At 37.9% G+C, this 15,130-nt stretch overlaps 1 protein-coding gene across 1 annotated transcript in view; it reads right to left on the bottom strand.

Moving 5' to 3' along the window:
- The window catches only part of myripa (myosin VIIA and Rab interacting protein a), a 44,143-nt gene that overhangs the window by 1,274 nt on the left and 27,739 nt on the right, over positions 1–15,130 (bottom strand). The window contains exons 6-16 of the mRNA XM_059345306.1: positions 13,293–13,390; positions 11,783–11,863; positions 11,434–11,562; positions 10,190–10,325; positions 8,772–9,322; positions 5,930–7,837; positions 4,613–4,669; positions 3,401–3,583; positions 1,904–2,065; positions 298–399; positions 135–195 (exon numbers count right to left, since the gene is read on the bottom strand). Coding sequence (XP_059201289.1) covers positions 135–195; positions 298–399; positions 1,904–2,065; positions 3,401–3,583; positions 4,613–4,669; positions 5,930–7,837; positions 8,772–9,322; positions 10,190–10,325; positions 11,434–11,562; positions 11,783–11,863; positions 13,293–13,390 — 3,468 coding nt within the window. The remainder of the gene's footprint in view (positions 1–134; positions 196–297; positions 400–1,903; positions 2,066–3,400; positions 3,584–4,612; positions 4,670–5,929; positions 7,838–8,771; positions 9,323–10,189; positions 10,326–11,433; positions 11,563–11,782; positions 11,864–13,292; positions 13,391–15,130) is intronic.

Genomic DNA, 15,130 nt, shown 5'->3' with positions numbered 1-15,130 from the left:
AAGTATTGACTGAAGTTTAATTCTACTGTAGATTTCTTTTAAGTACAAATCAGTTCAACATTTGGCTTTCACAGATAAGCATCTTTTTTGCAGGAATTGTATATTTAATTGTTAATGATTATGTTTGTAGTTACCTTTGACTGGTGGTGCAGGTAATCGCCTCCTCAGCTGTCTGGATGAGTCCACAGTGACAGGCTGCAAAAAGATGCATGTGACATTTTTTTTTCAATTCCTGCATAAGATATTTGACATAATACTGTGGTAGCTACTGTCTTATGATTACATGCATACAGGTACCATATCTGGGATGGTCCTGGTCTTGGTGAAACGTGACTGTGGTGATTCCACATTGAGGCCTGCATTCTTCAAAGCAGCGATCCTGGCTGAGATGTCACAAGTCTGGAGCGGAAACAACAAACCAGTAACACAGTGATACATGATTGATTCATTTCCATTGGTGACATTTGTCTCTTCAGTCCTTTCACTGCAGCTCTCTCACGAGGCCCATTTGTATTTTTATGAGCATTTTAATAATATGCCATTTTCAGCTATAAAATGGCATATCCAGTATTTGTGGTCAGGTGAGCAATGACATATAACAGCAAACTACTTTTTCCGATTATTCTGGCACCACATGATATAGTATGATATAGTATGTCGTTTTTGTCAAAAGAGGTCAAATTTTAAAATGCTCAAAATGGTTCTATTATATCCTGTTGATACATGTAATTGTATAATCTGTTAAAAAATGACAAAAAAAACACACAAGATTTTGAGATGTCCAAATATGGACGCAAATAAAAGTCATACTATATTATGTTGATTTTTGTCAAAAAAGGTCACATTTTTAAATGTCTAAAAATACTCAAAATGGTTTTATTATATCCTGTTGATACACATCATGGTATAATCTGTTTATGTTACAATGGCGAAACAACAGAGAAGATGTGTTGTATTGTATTGCGCAGAGACATTAAACAGCATGTTGATAGCTGTTTCCAGTATTTGTGGTCAGGCGAGCAATGACATATAACAGCAAACTACTTTTTCCGATTATTCTGGCACCACATGAATGCAGCACAAATGCAAAATGTTGCAGAGTTAACGAAAGTGAAAGTGAAGATTTGGACCCACACTAAACTTTAATGGGTTTCTCCTTAGCTCATGCTGCACCCTTCCATCAAGTTTCATGAAAATCAGGCCAGTAGTTCTTCTATAATCCCGCTGACAAATAAGTCACTAGCACTTATTGATGCACTTATTATTATTGCACTATACCTTGATTGTTTGCTTTTACTCTTCCTTCAGCGTCTGCTAAATGACTAAATGTAAATGTAAATGTACACTACCGGTCAAAAGTTTTAGAACACCCCAATTTTTCCAGTTTTTTATTGAAATTCAAGCAGTTCAAGTCAAATGAACAGCTTGAAAGGGTACAAAGGTAAGTGGTGAACTGCCAGAGGTAAATAAAAAAAGGTAAGCTTAACCAAAACTGAAAAATAATGTACATTTCAGAATTATACAAGTAGGCCTTTTTCAGGGGACAAGAAATGGGTTAACAACTTAACTCTATGGAGTCTTGGGCTATTTTGTCCATTTTTGAATTCTCTTCATGTCTTTATAAGTCATTTTGTGTCTTTTTTTGGTCATTTTGTGTCTTTTTTTAGTCATTTTGTGTCTTTTTTTAGCCCTTTAGTCCAACATAAAATGTGATTTTGAATTTTTTACTTTCAAAACACTATCATGCTCAATAAAGAATTTTAAATGTTGCAAATGTGCATTAATTTCAGAGTACACTGAGACATTAAACTGCATCATTTTCAATTAAATTCTGGATAATTTGGTGTGTTCTAAAACTTTTGACCAGTAGTGTAAATAAAATGCATATCCAGCTTCTACCCACCTGCAGCTCTGACTGTTGAACCTTAGCAGCAGCTGATGCTACCTGCTCCTCCAGGAAGGCCAGCTCCATGTCGGAGGTGGCGCTGCAGATGCCCCTGGCACACTCCTCCAGGTCACTAAGCTCCGCCTCCAGACTGTACACCTCTCCAGCTGCCACGTACACCTGCAGCAGGTCAGGTTCAACGGGACATTAACCTCAAAACTTGGTGAATCCTTTGACTATTTTATAACATTCTTAGTGAAACTAAACTAAACTTTTATGATGTTTTAAGCCATAACATACAGTACAGGCCAAAAGTTTGGACACACCTTCTCATTCAATGCGTTTCCTTTATTTTCATGACTATTTACATTGTAGATTCATCAAAACTATTAATGAACACATGTGGAATTATGTACTTAACAAAAAAGTGTGAAATAACTGAAAACATGTCTTGTATTTTAGATTCCTCAAAGTAGCCACCCTTTGCTTACTAGAATATAAGACATGTTTTCAGTTATTTCACACTTTTTTGTTAAGTACATAATTCCATATGTGTTCATTCATAGTTTTGATGCCTTCAGTGAGAATCTACAATATAAATAGTCATGAAAATAAAGAAAAACACATTGAATGAGAAGGTGTGTGTCCAAACTTTTGGCCTGTACTGTACATCAACTTTTATGACATGTATGAGACACTATACTGTAATGTTGTTTTGACATTATTTATGGTATTTTTTTGGACTTTTTTATGGCATAATACTAATACTTTTATTTTTAAATGTGTTGTTTGTTTGTTTTCTACAATAAATGTAAGCCGTTTAAAGATTATACAATGTATGCTGTTGTTTATTGCTACACACACATATATGTATATGTAAATTGTTCATGAAGAGCAAAAAAACAAAGTGAAATTTCTTGATTGTTTACTATGTGTTACTGATCATTAAAGCTGATTAGGATTCCATTTTTAATTAAATTTTAGACATACTGCAATACAGTGTTTTTGTAATAGTTTTGGACATACTATACTATAACCATGATCAACATGCTATTCTACAGCGTTTATTGGCATTTTTGGACAAACTATAATATGACTTTTTTTTAACGTTATTACGCACTTGGTTTTTTTTTTCAATTTTTGGATATACTGTAATATGATGTTTTCTTGATTTTATTGGACATGTTACTGTATATTTCCAAACAGAAAAATTCCAGATTTTGAGATGTACAAAAATGGAGAAAAAGAAAGGCAGTTGTATTTTATTGCGCAGAGATATGAGAGCAATGACATATAACAGCAAACTACTTTTTCCGATTATTCTGGCACCACATGAATGCAGCACAAATGCAAAATGTTGCAAGGTTAACGAAAGTGAAACATTTTTTGTGTATCTGTGATTTGGACCCACACTAAACTCATGCTGCACCCTTCCATCAAGTTTCATGAAAATCAGGCCAGTAGTTCTTCTACAATCCTGCTGACAAATAAGTTATAATAAAAAGCTGAACTTACGTTCTCCTCCAGTCTGGAGAACTGTTGGTCCAGTTTCTTGGGGTCGGTGTTGGGGGGCAACGAGGTGTTGGAGAGTGGCCGGGTGTCTCCTCCCTCCACCTCCTGCAGGAGCAGCTCTTCAGTGGCATTCAGCACCTTGAGCACCTCAGTGGTGATGCTGCGCAGAGACACCGCCGAGTATCTCTACAACACACAAAGACAAGCAGACTAATACCTCTGAATCACCTGCTGCCCACTTCAACAAACCACAGACTATATGAGTTTTTAGCTGCTGCGAACAAAACTATTGAAACAGTTCCTTTGTGCAGATCTGGGTACAAAAAGGATTGAATGCAGGTTTTGTTTAACCCTGTATCGGGCAAAGAACTATATTTGGTAACTTCAGTGGATATCTAAATGAGGTCCCCATGTCTCTCTGTTTGGTCGTAGAACCACATGGATTTCTTCCAGCTAATCAGCAAAGATCAGGCTACGTCACAGACAGTGACACCATGACATCTGAGAATATTTCGAGAAAAAAGTTGCAAATTTACTAGATTAAAGTGGCAAATCTACAAGAAAAAAAGCTGCAGATTTGAAAGATTTAAAGTGGCAAATCTGCGTGAAAAAAGTCGTAGATTTATGAGAAAAAAGTGGGAAAAACAACTTTTTTCTCGCAGATTCACCACTTTAAATCTCATAAATCTGTGCATTTTTTTTCTCGTTGATTTGCCACTTTAATCTTGTTTAAGTTTTTTCTCAAAATATTACCCCCCTCCCCTGGGTCCGTATGTTTTTTTTACACATTCTGGCTGTATGTAATATCCTCCAGTATTCTCTAGGGTTGAAATTTTGAATTTGCAAGTATTTCAATGAGTGCCCTATTAAGGGTTAACTGGAAATGTTTGGGCACAACTAGGTACTTAAGGTACTTGGTTATATTTCATACTGTAAAGGTAAGATCATCTAATAGAATAGAAGTGTCAAAATGTGTGAAAACTTTAAAATACATATATATTGCTGTAAATAAAGTCCAAACTAAATAAATTATTTTCACATTTGTGTGGAGGAGGGGCCTCTATTATATCAATAACATGATTGTTACATGTGACGAGTATTACAGTATATTGAAAATAAAGTTCTGAAATCAGGCGCATGCATGAAAAACATAAAAAGCAACCAGAGAAAAAAGTGAGAGACAAAGTGCATTGATCAAAGCACAACTAGCCTCACCTGCTGCAGCAGAGTCGATATAAACTGTATAGTTTTGTAAAGCTCCATGTCACTACCCTACAGCACACAGAGAGAAGCACAGAAGAAGAAAACACAGACGGGGAAAAAGAAAATCAGCATCAGGCAGAGATGATTAGTGGTTCATTCCATTGTAAAGAATAGTTAATGAGGAGAGTCACTCAGATGTTCTTTAAAGTGAGACAATGAAACTTTCACTGAGCTCTGTGGCCATAAATTATTATTTAAAATCAAGTAGAGAAGAGTCAAAAATAATGAAAACCAGGTTTCTCCAACTTGAACAACAAATGTGTAAAATCAGGCAAAAACATGAGACTATGAGATGTGGCTGGAAAAGCCTCCTTTCATGCCTTTTTCATCTCAATTAAAGTAATTTAACTTAGATTTTTTTTTTTAATTGTAGCAGACTCAATAATAGACATGAAACACTGTTGGATTATGTGAAACTACCTAAAAATATACAAAGATATACAAGTGCATCTCAATAAATTAGAATATCATGGAAAAGTCTAGTAGTTCAAGTCAAATAGCCCCAACCAAGTACTGATGATAGATGGATATACTTTTCAGAGAGCAACATTTCCATATTAAACATAGTTCTTAAAATGTTCTTTTGTACAATTACATTTTTTTTGTGAAAATTAATTTTAGGTCTTCATTAAATGTAAGCCATAATCATTATAATTAGAAGAAATGAAATAAATTAAGACATGAATTGTTTAATTCTGTGTGTAATGGATCTATATTATGTGTTATTTCCACCTTTTGAATTTAATTACTGACATAAATGAACTTTTCTATGATATTCTCATTTATTATTTATTATATTAAGGGGTAGGACTCGATACGTTTTTTTACTTCTTCCTACTCCCTTTCGAGCTTGCAGAAAGTGTCTGTCTCAATTTTTTTTTGCTTTTTTGTTTTGTTTTTTATTTATTCATCTATTAATATTTAAACTTGTTTTTTTGTTGTTTTTTTACTTGCTTGCATGTTCGAAATAAAGACAATCAATCAGTCAATCAATCAATCAATTGAGATGCACCTGTAGATTATTTTCTGTGTAAGACTTTTTTTCTCGAGTAGCCTTTATCTTGTTTTATCGCTACAGAATTAAACTTTTCCAGGACAAATGTGTCATTCCTCTTTCAAAAGTTGCACAGACTCACTTTAAATCTCTTATCACAGTTAGTGGAGAATAAAGGGTATGAATATGCTTTTGAAACTGCGTCTTAATCATGTTGTGAGTTGGCCACCTACGGTACTTTTGCATGTTAGGAATTAAAAAGAAGAAGTTCTTACACTTAGAATCTCCTCAGGTGACAGTAAGCCCTCCGTGTCTTCTTCTTCTCCGGTTTCCTCGAGTCTTTCCTCCTCTTCTTCACTCTCACAGCCTCCCTCTGCAGCATCTCCCGTCATGTTGCACTCAGTCGTGACTTTTCTGTCCTCTTCTGTTCTTTCACACGTCTCTTTGGCCTCCAGCGTCTCCTCGACTGCCATAACAGCAGCTTTTTCTCGTGCACCTGCATCTTCTTGCTGCTGCTCAGTTTCATTTCCTCCCAAAGCGTCTCCGCTCTCCTTTACTCTGGAAGTATCTCCTCCAATTTGCTCACTTACATTTCCTCCTGATCTCCCAGTCACAGACGACTCTGACATCACGTTGTCGCCTCGACAAACTTTTGCACTTCCTGTCTCCTCTGATGGATTTGTGCTTTGTGCATTAACAGCGCTGTCCTCAGATGCACTTTCACTTTCGATTTTTACATTCTTATCCGTCTCCTTTCTATTTCTGCTCCCATTTTCTGCCACTTCATCCCTTAATGTCTCTACCTGCATGTCCTCCAAAGTCATCATCAACATGCTGCTGATGATTCTATTAAATTCAGCATTTTCCTCATCGCTGTCTGCTGCCGTGTCTCTAATCCTTTCCTCTTCCTCTTCGTCTCGCCACTTCGCCTCTGGGTGATTCTCTTCTTGGACTTTTGTCTCTTGTGAGGATATTATCTCCTCTGTTTGCATCTCTCGTCTTCCCTCTGTCTCTTTTGCTTTCTTAGCCTCCTTCTCTTTCAAATATTCCACTTTTTTTTCACATGCATGCCCCTTTACCATCCTTTCATCCTCACCTGTTTCTCTCTCCTCCTCCCTTTCATCTTGTTGGACATCTTCAACTTTTTCGCCACCGCTCTTTCTTTCCTCAATTTCATCCTTTAAATCAAACATGTTCACATCCAAATCTCCAAATGATTCTCTCCTCTTCAGATTCTTATCTTCTTTCCTTTCGGATCCTCCTTCATTGATCTCCTGATCCACCTCCTCCTCCTCATTCTCTCCATATCTATCCAGTGCATCCTCAGTGGAAGAAAAGTGAGAAGCATTAACCAAACTAGCCAAAGCCTGGAAGTCTTTTCCTGCGTGCATATTCCACAGCCTCTCTCCGTCTATCGCTTCCTCTCCCTCTTCACCTCGGCCTGCTCGGTCTAACTCATCCTCCGTGGAAGAAAATTGGGTGGCGTTGGCCTGGTTAGCTAATCTACACACTCTCACTGCCAGCTCTTCTTTTCCCTCCTCCTCCTCCTCTCCTGTCCTCTTCTTCTCTTCATCTGTGACGCCAACTCTGTCCAGCTCATCCTCTGTGGAGGAGAACTGGTTGGCCCCGACTTGTTTTTCCAGCTCCCAGAGTTTAGAAGTTAGTCCGACCGTCTTTTCCTCGTCCGTATCTTCATCCTTGTCTCCTTCCCATTCCCATTCGTCACTCCGGCCAACTTTGTCCAACTCTTCATCAGTAGACGAGAAGTATGTGAGTCTGGACTGAGCGATGAGCCGGTATAATCTGGATCTCATCTCTTCATCTACTTCCTCATCGTCCTCAGTTCTTCCTTCATCCAAGTCGATCTCCATCCTCCACAGCCTCTCGTCTTCTTCATCTCGCTCCTCGCTTCCTTTGATCTTTTCCTCCCTCCCTCCATCATTACCAGCATCTCTCACATCTCCGTCAACCTGTTCTTCTTCTTCTTCGGTGGAGGATTCAGAAACTCGGCCTGCTAGTTGTTCTAGTTTGGACGTGAGCTCCTGCTCCATCTGATTGGCTCCTTGTCCCGTGATGTCACTCTGAAGGTGTGAAGGTTCAGGGGTCGTGGCTCCAGACGTCAGGGTCTCGGGGGTGACGGCATCAGACGGATGTTGGGAATAGTCGTCTTCTTCGCTGTAATCCTTTAAATGAAGAAAAAATGAAAGAATATATGTATATTACTGTGGTGAATAAAGTATAACTTCCTCTAATGCAGGGGTGGCCAACCTGTGGCTCCAGAGCCTCATGTGGCTCTTTAGGCCGCCTGCAGGGGCTCCCCGTGGCTGAGACAAAAAAAATTATATACATATTTTTACATTAAAATGTTCATTTATCAATGGTGTAGACCAAAAGCTATTTGTATTCCTCAATTGTATAATTGTATAGCCTTTTTACAGCATATTAAAAAAGACATTTAAGTCAACTAAAATATGATTCATAGCTTTCGAAAGTCTCCGGCCCGCGCCTTAACTTTTAAGTTTTGCCAATTTTGAGTTTAGTTTTGAGTTCCCCGAGATAGACTAGTTTTCAAAATCATATTAATAAATGCTCAATATGACTATTAAGAATGTTGGTAGGCTGATTTAGACTTATTAGGCTGTTTAATTTTCATTTTAGGCTCAATATAAGGTTTGCGGCTCCATTCCGTGCCCACCCCTGCTCTAATGTTCATTGAAGTTACATATGAGCATCTCACAATTTCTCACATGTGAGGAAATCTGTTATTATTAATTATTTTCTTTATTTCATTATCCAATGATTATTTGGTCTGCAAAATGGCTAAAAAAAACTAAGATGCAGTTACATTTTTTGTCACATCATTTCCTTCGATTGTAAAGAAATGTCTTGACAGTATTCTTGTATATTTTCCTGTGAGTGCTCTGCAATTTAACAGCTCTACAGCTGCTGTTTTGTACACTGAAGACGACTGTAAAACAGACTTTAAATGAATGAACCATAACCGAAAAATGTACATTCTAAAGAACCAGAAGCAACAGCTACATCTACTCATTTGGCTACATCTTTATTTTTCTAATTTCCTCATCATCATCTGAGTTTCTAGTTTTTATTCCTTACCAGCACAGAAGAAGACAACTCTTTTTTACTCCTTCTTTTCTTCCGTGATCTCCTGACTCTTCCCACCTCCGGCTCTGCGGCTGCTTTCTTCTCCTCTTCCTCTCCGGCTCCTTCCACGTTAAAGTTCACATCGATGATGCTGGTCCTGCGGGATGAGGTGGGTCGCCTGATCTCTGCAGGAACCTTCCTCTTAAAAAGAGCGAGCAGAGTTTTCTGAGGCTTCCAGTTCCCCTCCGAGTCTGAAAACAGCTCGTCTCTGCTGCCTCGCCGGGCAGGGGACGGGGTCCTGTCCCCGGAGTCCTGCAGGTTGCAGTTAGAGTCTGTCATCTTCCTGTGGATCTCCTGGAGGACGGCGCCCCAGGAGCTGTCGGGCTCCGGTTTGGTCTCGTTGTCGGAGCCCATTCCTTCATATGCAGACACGACCCCGGACTCCCTCTCCAAGGCACTGAAGAGGAGGCTCTTCCTCCTGGTCAGCAGGCTGGGACGGGACAGCTGGGCGCTCTGCAGGGCGATCCAGTTCCCGTCCGGACTCTTCAGCACTGAGGACACACCTCCGCATTTGAAAACACACACACACACACACACACACACACACACACACACACACACACACACACACACACACACACACACACAATGAAGACAAGCAGAGACCATATGCCAAACAAGCAAACAACACAAAGTAAACTCACACATTCAGCAATAAAAATAAACACAAACACAGTGCAGGAGGCAGGTACCAGCTGATGTTATCTATTACATTAATTAGAAATATTTCACTATAATAAATGCTTGTGTCTTACTCCTTTACCTCTATTAGCATTTATAATTTAACTTGTCATTAAAGCTACTAGAGCCAAAACAATTACTTTATATCACAATAATTTAAGGCTGTAAAAACGATTGATGTGCTTTCAATTTAAAATATCAAAATCAAAATCAAGATTGGCCGAATCAGAATATGGCCTTGGTTTGGTACAAAAAACTACAGCAGTTATATCACACTTGTTACCATGAAGCCTATGCTTTTATGGAATAATTTAAATATGTAAGTGACAGTTGTAAGGACATAAAAGCACTGATTTGTCTGTTAAGAACCAAGTCTTGGTAATCGTACAATGGTTAAGTCTTTGGTGCTAAAAAAAAAAAAAAAAGGAAAGTTAAAATCAAAAAATTAAAATGAAAAAAAAGTTTAAGTGAATCGTGACAACAAAAGGAAAGTCTAATCAAATTATGGATTTGTAGAATCCTAAAATCACAACTTACTAACAGAGGAGTGACAATAAATAAAAAAAATAGAAATATAATAATCAATATGGTAACATACAGGCAGAAAAACAACAAAAACAATGTCTAAAGGTGACTAATTCCTGTCTTGACAAAACCTAAAAGAATGATGACAAGCCTCGAGCTCTTACCAGCGTTGTCCAGCCGGTCGACGCTCTTCCAGGTGGTCATGGCCGACCCGCCTCCGTCTTTCTTCAGTGCCTGAGGGGAGTCCTGGATCAGACCGGGGGGGTCATTGTCCAGCAGGGAGAAGGCAGAGTGTGATCTCTGAGAGCAGAGAGATGCAAAAAAACTCATTCATCAGCACGAAGATACAGTCAAGAGAACAAGTTGACCAGTTTAACCAGCAGAGGTCAGCACACACAGATGAGAAGATCTTTAAAGGAAGAGCTGCTATTACTATTATATATAATGTTATTTCTGACATTATTAGATTCTTAATGCTGATGAATTAATGTTACAGGAGCTGGTTTTGCACATTCAGTTACATTTTGATTCTTGGAACATGAAGATCATTAGCTTAACTTGTTTAAAAAGCACATGTACAGTAGTGTTCAATATAATAGCAGTCCAATGTGACTAACCAGATTAATCCAGGTTTTTAGTATATATTGTATTGCTACATGGCAAACAAGGTACCAGTAGGTGCAGTAGATTCTCAGAAAACCAACAAGACCCAGCATTCATGATATGCAGCTCTTAAGGCTGTGCAATTGGGCAATTAGTTGAAAGGGGGGTGTTGTTTTTTTTCTAGGATTTAGCAATTTATAACTGCTTCACATCTGTGTGGCATGGAGTCAACCAACTTGTGACTCCTTTCAGCTGTTATTCCACTCCAAGATTCTCTAACAACAGCCTTAAGCTCACGATCTTACCTTCAAAATAGGAGGTAAGTGTCAGCACAACTGGCATGAAATCATTTTTGACAACAGTGCATGGTGCTGCTTACAACTAATTGCCCAAGTGCACAGCCTTAAGAGCTGCATATCATGAATGCTGGGTCTTGTTGGTTTTCTGAGAATCTACTGCACCTACTGGTACCTTGTTTGCCATGTAGCAATAAAAAATATACTAAAAACCTGGATTAATCTGGTCAGTCACATTGGACTGCTATTATATTGAACACTAGTGTACCTGTGTAGCAAGACTGAAACCTTGTAATGGTGGAAGCCCATTGTAAACTGAAGTTTAGTCTGCCTTTAGCCCTTGTTGCACTTTTATTGCACTTTTTGTTCATGTCATGCTTTTAACTGTGCATGAAGACATTGTGTATCGCTCCAGTTTACTTGCAAAATAAATTTGGATTTCAAACAATTTTCAGAAATCTGGGTCATGACTTCATGTCTAAGTAAAACCACAGTAAAAGGCTTGTTACCCAGAGGCCTGGTTGGTTTTTAAGGGAACTGGAGCCTTGATCGTGATGAAGGTCAGAGTTGTGTTCAAGTGGCCAGTCCTCGTCGTAATCTGTCCTCAACTCAGCCAAAGTCTTCCTCCTGCTGATAATCTAAGACAGACAGAGACATGATAAGTGCTGCATGAAGCTCAAAGCACACAACAATCAGCTGGTTTTGTTTTGTGCAGGAGGTTTAAATTTAAAGTAGCAAAACATCTGACTTACATCAGAGTATTACACATTAGCTTTTCACACACAATGAATCAGCCTAATCACACACTATAAAACATCTATTGCTATATAAAGTGACTGTCTCTATTTCTTTTCATACTTTTTGCACAATAGTTTTGGCCAGTTCCTCAATGAGCTCTCCTCTGTGCTCCCGCAGATAGTGAGCCTCATTCTGCTTCTCCTTGTAAACAAACAAATAAAAACATTATTCAACAACACATAAAAACACACTGTAAGCTGCTTATTCCTCTAAACATACACTCTAAATATACATTTTTGCTGTATTAACTTCAAAAGCTTTGAGATACTTTAACATATTAGGGAGTAGTAAATCTTTTCTAACATACTGTAGTATTTTATAAGGTGGCTGCTGAAGCAGACATGAGATGAAACTTACAGATACTGGAGTTCTGGAGAATAATGACGTAAAGTGTCTTTCTGTAGAAGATGTGCATTAGGCTTCTTTAGCCACCTTTGAAATCATTATGACACGTAAACAAAGGCGCCAAGATGAGCGGCAGCGAATCAGTGTTGATGGTTGTTCAGCATCTCTGAAGTCAGTGTCTCTCTATAGTCATTTTGTGTCTTTTTGTCATTGTTTTGTGTGTAATTGTTTTAAATCTCTAGTTTGTGTCTCTTGTGATCGCTGAGTATCTCTTATAGTTGCTTTGTGTCTATTTGTAGTAATTTCTTTGCCTCTTGTAGTTGTTTTGTGTCTCTCTAGTAATTTCTTTGCCTCTTGTAGTTATTTTGTGTCTCTTTGTAGTTGTTTTACATCTTCTGTAGTTATTTTGTGTCTCTCTGTTGTCGTTTTTTTTGTCTCTTTGTGGTTGTATATTGCCATATGTAGTCATTTTCTGCCAAACTTCTATCATTTTAATTTGACTAATTTTACTGTATTTAAATGAAACTACACAAATGTGACATCCCTTTTAAAATCTGTGACTTTCCAATAAAGACACAGTGACTTCATACAGAAACTCTTGTTCGTTCCGTAATCCATCCATGTGTCGACGCCCTCTTTATGTTGAATGTTGGCGTAGAAACCTTCTACATGAAACAAAGTAAGCCTGTTCTTCAACAAAATCAATGTTTTGAAAGTTTATCATATAAATTGTGAAGAAATAGTACTTTCTTTATGTTCAATATAGCCAATAATCCATTAATCCGTTATTTTGCATTGTTTTTGCTCTAACAAAAGCCCCGATGTCGTCTTAAACTGTCATATTAAACTCGTCCTTTGGATTGCAGTGTAATCCTGATGGTTTCCTATAATCTGTTTTAAACTCTGACTCAAAGAGGAAAAGCAGAAAAGTCAGATTAAGGAGGAACGTGATGAGAAGACTGCAGAGGGTACTTATCAAAGTGCACGGACGCCAGACCAATAAAAAAAAAAAAAACATAGTGCAGCAGCTACAGCACAGTACTGTCTGAAATCCCTCTTCTTAAATTGCCATTTATAGAAAAGGGTTATTATAGTGCATGGTTGAATTAAATGTCAAAGAAAACAAATTTAACAGCAGTTTTTCAAGTGCAAGTGACAGTATGTGTGGATAAGCAATCTACATGAGTAATGAGACTTTTTATAAGACGTGAGCATCATAAATAACCTGACTGGCAGTGTCGAACTCAGCCTTGGAAATCGCCTCGTCTATGGCCTCCTCTGCCACCCGCAAGGCCACAGTGATCGTCTCTGCCATGCTGTGCTCTGAACACAAACAAACAACCATCACTTGTTTTGCTGTCGCTTTGAAATAGAACTGAAATCAAAGAGGGAAGAAAACACAGGAGGGAGTAATTGCATCATTTTCAAGCTGTGTGTAACTAATCTGTTTCCACTCTGAGGCAGAGAGAGACAGAGACGTGAGCATCAGGCTGCTGCAGCTTCTCATTCATGTTTGCAATCACTTATCCTGTTAGTGCAGTGAAGTGGGAGAGTGAGGAGCAGTGAGGAGCAGTGAGGGAGGAGCAGCACAGCAAACAAGAGAGCAGAACAGACCGGAAACACGGCTGTTTGAGATGCCAAAAGATACACTGTAAACAATTGTCTTGTAAATTAACAGTAAAATACTGGCAGCAGGGTTGCCAGTATTCTACTGTTAATTTTAAAGTTCCCTTACTGTTATCTACTTTACAGTATGTTACTGTGATAAAACCACATAGTGAATTAGTAAAATCCTACATTTCATTGATTTTTACAGTAGACTAAAACACAGTATAGTGCTGAAGCTAGTTGAAATATTGTTGCAGTATACAATGCAGTCATTTTTTGTAAATAGAGCATATTACTGTCTGAAAGCCAATTACTATGAATTAAGCGCTGTCTTCACTGTAACCTCAGTAATTTTAATAAACCATATACTGAATGAGTTATTAAATAAAATACAGCCATTAAAAATGTGTACAAGAAGAGACTTAGAAAATATCACATATATATATATATATATATATATCATATATTTTATGGGAACCGGCAAGCTACCTATAAATATTGCCCAGAATGCATTGTTTTCTACAGTATAATAACTTTTTATTGGAAAACAGTATGTTACTGTCGCAATTTGGCTGTTTTCTTACAGCAATTTATTACAGTGTAACAACAAAACCGAAGACGGTTTCCTCTCCACGGTTTCATCTGATGTTCAGCATCAGATTTATGGCAGCTGGGAACAAACAGGAGTTTATGGATTCATGAGAGGATTACAATGACCCTGAAGTGACCTTGAACTGGATAATAATGTGGCCACAGAGGGTCAGCTGCACTGACTTTCTTATGGAGATTGAATTAAGCACTCACTGTTATGAACCTGAATGGACAAATAGGGAAACTGCCCCGGGGCCTAAAGACGACACGTTCACTGAAATTATTTTATATAAAGTGACACTGAAAGGTCTCACAGCGCTCCGTCAGTTTAACCTTTCTTTTACCTCAATAGTGAGGCCCTTTGAGAAAACACTTTCATTTTGCAGTATATGCTGCAAACAAATGCATGGGGGGTTTAATCAGAGTGCTTCACATAAATATGTGTGCAGTACAAACAAGTATTAGTGAAACTGTTTTATATACACTACTGGTCAAAATTTTTAGAACACCCCAATTTTTTCATTTTTTATTGAAATTCAAGCAGTTCAAGTCAAATGAACAGCTTGAAAGGGTACAAAGGTAAGTGGTGAACTGCCAGAGGTAAATAAAAAAAGGTAAGGTTAACCAAAACTGAAAAATAATGTACATTTCAGAATTATACAAGTAGGCCTTTTTCAGGGAACAAGAAATGGGTTAACAACTTAACTCTATGGAGTCTTGGGCTATTTTGTCCATTTTTGAATTCTTTTCATGTCTTTGTAAGTCATTTTGTGTCTTTTTTTGGTCATTTTGTGTCTTTTTTTTGTCATTTTGTGTCTTTTGGTGTCTTTTTTTGTCATTTTGTGTCTTTTATTGGTCATTTTG

This window comes from Centropristis striata, chromosome 11 (genome assembly GCF_030273125.1).
Source record: "Centropristis striata isolate RG_2023a ecotype Rhode Island chromosome 11, C.striata_1.0, whole genome shotgun sequence".
Taxonomy (NCBI): Eukaryota; Metazoa; Chordata; class Actinopteri; order Perciformes; family Serranidae; genus Centropristis; species Centropristis striata.
This window is presented reverse-complemented; position numbering and strand designations above follow the sequence as displayed.